Source organism: Tamandua tetradactyla, chromosome 9, assembly GCF_023851605.1.
Source record: "Tamandua tetradactyla isolate mTamTet1 chromosome 9, mTamTet1.pri, whole genome shotgun sequence".
In the NCBI taxonomy this organism is placed as follows: Eukaryota; Metazoa; Chordata; class Mammalia; order Pilosa; family Myrmecophagidae; genus Tamandua; species Tamandua tetradactyla.
The window spans coordinates 59,196,193-59,204,035 of NC_135335.1; the positions used below are offsets into that span (position 1 = coordinate 59,196,193).

Genomic DNA, 7,843 nt, shown 5'->3' on the forward strand with positions numbered 1-7,843 from the left:
TCTGTTGCTTAGATGTGTATGGTCTCCCTGTTCCCTCCTCAATGAAGATTCCCTCCCTGCAAGGTCTGGAACTATCCTCCTGAGCGCAACCCTCCTCTGTCCCCATCTCCCACCCCCCTTCCCAGCACATCCAGGCCCGACCTGTCCAAGCTGCAGAGCAGAGGAGTCAGGGGAGCCATCTCGAAACCGGGTGGGTCAAGTCACTAGTGCTCTGGCCTCGGTTTCTTCTTCTCTGAAATGGGTGAACACCAACCCCTCCCATGTGAAGCTGTGAAATGAGTGATCCAGCACACGTGGATCAGAGGAAGCCTTCAGTGACAGTGGATTTCATCATCATTATCGTCGTCATCTTTATTGGTGACTTTAAGTTCAATAATTATTTGTTAAAGGAATGGAAAAAAAGTTCCCCTCTTCTGTTAGGAGATACTTAGGTTTCTTATTGAGGACAATAACACGTAGTCAGGGTTTGTTGACCTTTGGGGTGATACTTCTTCATTGGGGACCCATCCTGTGTTGGGGGCCCATCCTGTGCTCCGAGGGAGGCTGAGCTGCATCCCTGGCCTCTGTCCCCCAGTTGACTGTTGCAATCCACAAGTTTTGACAACCAAAGATGTCTCTAGACCCTGCCATATGGCCCCTCGGGGGCAGAATCGCCTCTCTTTGAGAACCATGGACATAACTAACTTAAATAGCAAAGGCTGGAAAAGATGAGAAGAGAAACTTTCCTTCTAGTATGCATTCCAGTCTTCCATTTCATTCTATGTTTTTTTCTAAAATTAAAATGTCCCTTTGTTCCCTCCACCCACCCACCCTTTTTTTTTGTAGGGAGGTTTTGAGCTGCCCTCTTCAGCTTCGGTTATAGTGTTAAACTTCTAGGATGTTTTCATTTTCTACAATTGCTACTATGTTAGCTTCCAGCTTTTCTTCCTAGGAAGGCATGCTTCATATTTCTTTTATGGAAGGAGTATGTGCATGTTTTAAAATAAGATGTGATCAAATGGCTTCCCTGAATTTGTTGGAGAGCAGTGATCCTTGTTGAGATGTTCTAAAAATTGGCACACATATTTTAAAAATCTTACTTCCAATTAAATATATCAAGATTAAGAAAGCTTACAACGTTTAAAAATACTCATGGCCTAATAGTATTATTAGGTGGATTTCCAAGTTGCACTTTCATTACATCCAGTAGGAACCGTTTCTTTTTAGAAACGATGAATCATTGAATTGTATGCCCCACCCAAGCTGTTTAGATTTTTCCAGAGTCCATCACGTACAGGTGCACATCAGCAGTTGCTCGTATCTGCTTCACCAAGCAGAACAACAACCAAAAATAATAATGCTAGAACTATCAGAACTTTGGATTTTGGTGAAAACATAGCAGATTCTGAAAAGCTGCTGTACTGGACCTTTGGTTCTGTGGCTGCCAACACCAGTGCAGGAACAGCGTCAGTTCTGCTGATGAGAACCCCAAGGCAGGCTGTGAAGCCTTATTAATTCAGTGGAATATTAATGTCCCAGAATGACAGGTCTATTTAAATAAGTGGCTCTAAGAAGCTGTATTCAGGATGTGATTTTTTTTTTTTCTGAAGAGAGGCTGAACTCACAGGAGGTCTGGAGGTTCCGGGTTTGCCTGAGAGAACTCGGGCTTATGTCTGAAGTGAGGTATAATTACTGCTGCATTTGGGGAGCAAAAATAAGCAAACAAAAAACCCGAGCCTTCCCATGATTCCGGGGAACAAAGCAGATATAAAGAAAGGGGTAGGAGGCCTTTGAAGGGGGAATGGGGAGGAGAGTCTCTGCATTTTTCATCTTATAGCAGTTCTTGTCAAAGGCACGCCCTGACTGTGCTTCTGGAAAGTCAGATGGATGTGGTATTGATACAAGGGTTTCTTTCTGTATTTAAGACGTTTCACACACATGAGTATTTGCTAAATTGGAATAGTTTCAAGCTACTAGCCAGAAGAAGGGCTAGAAGCCAGGTTTGGCATATCATCAAGGGCAGTGTCCCTCAAAAGCAATCCTCAAGACAAGGACTTGGGAGAAGGTAGTTTTTCTGGAAGGTGACCCCAGCCAGCGGCGTGAAGGGGTGGGAAAGTGAGACCAGGAAGAAGAGAGCTAATAAAATGTGTGCCCACGAGTGGGTTACTGTGTGCGCTGCTGGGACTCAGCCCTGCTGGGACCCTCTGAAAGACTGTGCAGAAGAGAGCTCAGGGATGCCCCCCAGAGGGGCTCAGTGGCTGGGGCATCACCCTGCAGCTCTGGACCCTCAATGAGGGTGGGTGGTTCTTGGATACGTTAGTTAATCTCCAAGCACTTCCCAACTGCCCTGTACCATGACCAGCATCAGGGCTGGACTGGAATATGGGTGCCCGGATGCCCCACAGGGGCTTTTCCCTTTGACTCTGCATCCTGATCTGTCGTACCCTAGAAGTGCTTCTGATGATGTCCCAAATGCCCATGGTTCTGGCCAGAGGTGGCACAGGAGATCAAGGCCCCATGATCTCTTGTGACTGGAAAAGCCCTCAGGGTGGAAGGAAGCCCTGAGTCAGGCTTAAGGGAGTGAGTATCAGGAGCATGGGGGAGAAGGAGGGAAAGGCAGGTGCCCATTTGGGGTTCTCTACCCTGCCTGACGCCCACTGGTCCATTGACCTGGCCACAAGTCCCAGGAGAGAGCATCACCCAGGATGAGCGATAGAACGTAGATTTTTTTCCTCTTTAGCACCTGTTTGGACAATAGTTCAAGAAAATAGGCATCAGTGTTTCCCACATTCTTGGAAGTTGCAAGGCAGGCAGAGCAGGCCCTGGCTCCATGAGGACAGCACTGGCCTGTCCACTTAGCCCCCCTTAACTGGTTGGCTCATCACCTCATGAACCCAAGTGCCAGATGGCATTAGGTCCCCACGAAGACATGTTGAAGTCCTAACCCCAGTCCTGTGCGTGTAGACTCATTTATAAATGGGCTCTTTTAAGATCTTATTTAGATGAGGTCAAAGTGAACCATTTTTCCATCTGTCTGGAGCCCTTGTGGGCAGAGGAGATCTAAGTGGACGCACAGGTGATTGAGCAGAAGGAGTGGAAGCCAGTGCAGGAGTCAGGAGACAGGTGGCCACGTGGTGGAGCACAGATTGTCTTGGATGGCCAACAGTCTACCACCAGAATGCTACACCGTGGAGCATGGTTCTGCTGACACCGTGATTTTGGACTTCTAGCCTCCAAAACGTTGAGACAATGAATTGCTGTTGTTGGAGACAAGCAGCCCAGGCAAACTGAGATCAGCCCCCAGAGCTCCTGGTTTCAGATCCCCATTTCAGACAGTGAGCAGCAGTGGCACTTTTATCAAGATGCAAAAACCTCCTGAGAAGCCTCACGGAGACTTCTCTTTATCTGTTCATTGAGCAGTGCTGGTTGCTTGGCTGCCCCTAGCTGCAAGAGAGGCGGGGAAAATGGGGAACAGCGTGCAGGTCTAGTCATTATGTTAGACCTGTGGCTCCTAACTGAGGGCAATGTTTGCCCTTTTGGCAATAACTGGAGGCATCTTTATGGTCACAATGGGTTGGTATTGGTGGTGGTGGGGGTGCTACGGAATCCAGTGGAGGCCAGGGAAGCTGCACAAGGACAGCCCCCTCTGCCCCCCAATGAAGAATCGTCTGCCCTAAGATATCAGTAGTGCTGAGATTGAGAACCCTTGAGTTAGACTAATCATGATTTATTGCCTGTGGTTGAGTATATTGTTGCCTTGAGTGGAATGGAGGATTCCATGCAGGCAAGTTGGAGCGCCTGCTATGGTCCTTAACATGCACCAGCTCCATTTGATGGAGCCATTGGCAGGAGCCCAATTCTTGTCTGCATGACAGGACACCGGGTGAGACAATATGTGGTTAGGAGATGAGGCTGATGGTCTCAGGGGGAGAAGATGCATACATTGGCATTTTGGAAGTTTTCTGTATTCCCAGAAAGGTCTACGTATATTATACTAATAATTCTCAGTACTTGTATTTCATGATTTCATTACTCTATCCAGGCCAATAATATTACCTCTTCTAGTAGTTTCTTGGGGAAGTGAATTTATACCATGACTCAGATTCTAGGTCAGAATGACCTTTGTTCTTTGCAGTGTATTTCCCAAGATCATTTTGCAAAGGTAAGAGAGCACCAGGAAGAGGATGCTAAGCTTTGGATAGCTGTTCCTTTAGTTTTCCATTAGCATTTGAAAAATGTCTCTTTCAAGCGGCGTTCATTAAGATTTTAATTTTGCAGTTTGTTCCTTTTTAAGTGACATGCAATTAATTAAGGTTTAATGTGTCATCTATTTTTTTACAATGACACTTTTACTGCCCCCTTTTCATTTTAGTCAGTTTATAAATTGTACTCGAGCTAATGAGTTCCATCCCAATCTCCAGCTCCAAATAATTATCACCCTTCTAATATGGCTATCCTTTAAAGTGTCACAGAGCTGAGACCGTTTCCAGGAGGGCTCAGGTGAGCTGGGCACCCCTGGCCATGGGGCCACTGCAGGCTGGGAGAGTAGGGAAGTGGCTGAGCGCTCCACATTTTCGGTTCAGCACAGATCGATCAGCCAGTGCACATTAGACCCTCGGGTCTTCCCGGGATATAAATGCAGAGGCATCGGTCGGGCCCAGTCCCCAGGGAGTTCATGGACAAGATAATTGCCCTAGTTCTCTACAGTGCTTTGCCAGTGGGACTTGCCATCCTGAATGATTTTTAACCGCACAGGAGGCTGAGATTGGACCAAGGTTAATTGAACAGAAACTGCTTATTGGTTTCGATGCTACTGAGCTCACATTTATGAAAATTTCGCCAAGTCGAGTTGACACATTTGCAATATTTGGAGGGGAGGTACGGAAAATGGGCAGTGGGTGGCGTCAGGCAGCTTTATTAAGGAAGCAGGCAGTATAGCAAGAAGGTAAGAAAGAGGCCTGTCCTCCCAGGTGCTGGAATGTGCATTGGGCTGAGGTTGGGAGATGCAGGTTCAAGTCTACTCTCCCTGTAACTAGCTGGGTGGCCTCAGCAGGTCCCTCGGCCACTGGCCGCGTCCATTCTGTAAGGAGCCATATTTACCAAATCCCTGCAGGATAGAGGCGTTGAAGAAACCAAAATGAGAGAGCCACAGCCTCTGTCCTAGAGAAGACTGGGAAAGTCTGATAAAAATGTCAAACTAAGAACCAACTAACTACTCAGGGTGAGAAACAGAGGGAGGGAAGGAACCCACCTTTCCTGCAAAATAAGGCCCACAGCATCCTCATAGGACCTCTGTGAGGGAAATGTGGCGCCATGGATGGACACCAAGTGCCTTGCAAGTGACTGGTCTTCTCGGTGTTTTCTAGAACATTCTAGTAGCCCCGTTCGGGTGTTAACAAAGTACCTTTGTTGTCTCTGTCATCTCTCCGTTGCTGGAAAAGCAATGGAATCTCATATCTTTCAAAAGATATTTTTTTCTTACCTAGAAAAGACAAAGAATGAAGTGGGATATGTCACAGGGCTTTGTTTTGTTTTTAATCATGGTGGTGTATCATCAAGTGACCGTCAGATATGGCATTGGGTTCACTGACACCCAACAGTGGAGTCTGCTGTTAGTTGTGGGATGTCTCACGTTTGCCCCATTCCTCGTCTTTAGCTTTCTGCCTGTTGAAGAGGAAAGTCCTTGTTGCACCCACCCACGCCAGTCTGTCTTCTCTTTTTTCCAGGGGCAGATGTCCACGCCAGGGACCCCCGCCGCGGTCTGTCGCCCCAGGAGTGGGCTGCCTACACGGGAAGGTCGGAGGCTGTTCGCCTCATTCAGAGGCTGCTGGAGCGACCCTGCCCGCAGCAGTTTGGGGACAAGTATAGGCCGGAGCTGCTGCTGGCTCCTGAGGCGGGTCTGAAGCCTGGGGGCTCCAGAAACTGCTTGCAGAGGCTCGCAGAGTTTGTGCGGTCCACTCTGACCTCCCGCTCCAGCGGCCAGGGCCCGGAGGATGGGGGCGTCCTTGACCACATGGTCAGGGTGACCACGAGCCTCTACAGCCCTGCCGTGGCAATCGTCTGCCAGACCGTGTGCCCCGAGAACCCCCCGTGTGTGGGAAAAAGGCGGCTGGCGGTGCAGGAGATCCTGGGGGGTCGGGGGGCCAAGGTGGAGGACACCGAGCAGTCGTTCCGGACCTCCCAGGCCGAGGGGCTCTCCAGAGAGGGGCCCCCGAGAGCCGGCCTGCCGTCTCCCCACCCGCCAGGGGCCCAGGTGGCCGCTGCAGCCCCGCGGAAGGCCAGCCTCCTGCCCCTGCAGCTCCCCAAGAGGGGCAGCGTGCGCCCCGGCCTCGTCATCCCGCGGGTGCGCGTCAGCAAGGCGCCCGCGCCCACCTTCCAGCCGGAGCGGCCGCCCAGGAAGGGGAGCCCCAAGGACAGCGCCCACTTGCAGATCCCCAAGTGGCGGTACAAGGAGGCGAAGGAGGAGAAGCGGAAGGCGGAAGAGGCGGAGAAGCAGCGGAAGGCAGCGGCGCAGAAGGAGAGGCGGGCGCCTCCCTGGAGGAAAAGGACGTGAAGGCGGGCTGCCACCCAGGAGGAGCGGGGTGCTGGACACAGCCCCACAGCCGGGGTGCGGGAGCACGGCCCGGGCACCTGGGGGGCGGCGTCGAGAAGGGTGCTCCTTGCTGGCGTCCTGGGCCACGTCTCGAGCGCGCGCATTCTGGCATTAACACTCCCCTTCCGGGGGACCCAGAAGCCGTCCTTGTTGGTCTTTCCAAGGTGTGCCCAAGAGCGAATTGGGAGTGACACAAATAGATTTGCCTAAAACCAGTTCACCTACTGATGGATAAATACATTTGCCTGAAAGTCTACCTTTGACACCTCGGTTAGGGATTCTTTTTTAAGATCAAGTTAGCAAAGGGCGTTTTCTGTATAATTTTGCATTTTTCATCATTATTTATCAAATTTGCAGTACTTTATGAGTGACAGGCTCTACATTTAAAGCTGCTGTTTTAATACGTTTGTCTGAAGATCCTTTGTTTAAAATATTGTTTCTAGCAATAAATACTCATGATATTTGTATCATTTCATGCAGAGTTCGTGGAATTCTCTCCTTTCTTGCTGATTTTGTGGTGTTTGCCTTCCTTATCGTGGTTGCCGTGTGCACTGTTTTTATTAATTCAATTAAGGGGTGGATACTGTTTCCGTGAGATGGAGGCATTGGCGTTACAGCCAACTGATCCAGTAGGACAGAGAGATCAGATCCTATCATGTCCTGTTTTCTGAGCTCCCTGTTCTTACGATAATAATAATGAAGGGACATATACATATATTGTTAAATTATGAAACTGCATAGATAAACGTGTTTATTGCTAGAGCTAGACTGATTAAGCAAGGGACTTGAGATAAACTGGATATAAACTCCTTAATATATTAAAAAATAGATACAATAGTGAAAACAGTATATTTAATAAAAATGGAGCAAATTTGATGTGATTAACAAAAATGCAATATCAAGTCATATGTGCTCTGAGATAAATTAAATCCAAATATCCCTTAACATACAGAATAAATGTAAAAAGAGTAAGGAGCCTAGAATGATACATAACTACTAAAATGGGGGGAGGAGGTCATTTTTAGAGGAACAGGTTATTAGGATTGAATATTAAGTGAACTTGTTTTAGGCAAATTCTTGTGGGGTGGGCAGGGCAGTTCTCTCCTCCCGACTCAATTCCAGAGATTTCCTGCGGTGGATATTCCTCTTCCTTGATGTTCCGTTTATCCTCATGCCAACTGCATAAACTTCCCAGGAAGGGGGGGCCTCTGCAGGGCGTGTACGTGATTGATCCCGGCTCCAAGCTCTCAGCAGGAGTTTTCCCTCCATACT

General features: G+C 48.7%; 1 protein-coding gene across 1 annotated transcript in view; it reads left to right on the top strand.

Annotated features, from left to right (window-relative positions):
- Positions 1-6,665, top strand: part of ANKRD33B (ankyrin repeat domain 33B) — a 103,760-nt gene extending 97,095 nt beyond the window's left edge. Inside the window, exon 4 of the mRNA XM_077116857.1 lies at positions 5,706-6,665. Within this exon, the coding sequence (XP_076972972.1) occupies positions 5,706-6,532 (827 nt within the window). The 3' untranslated portion in view covers positions 6,533-6,665. The remainder of the gene's footprint in view (positions 1-5,705) is intronic.
- The last annotated feature ends 1,178 nt before the right edge of the window (positions 6,666-7,843 follow it).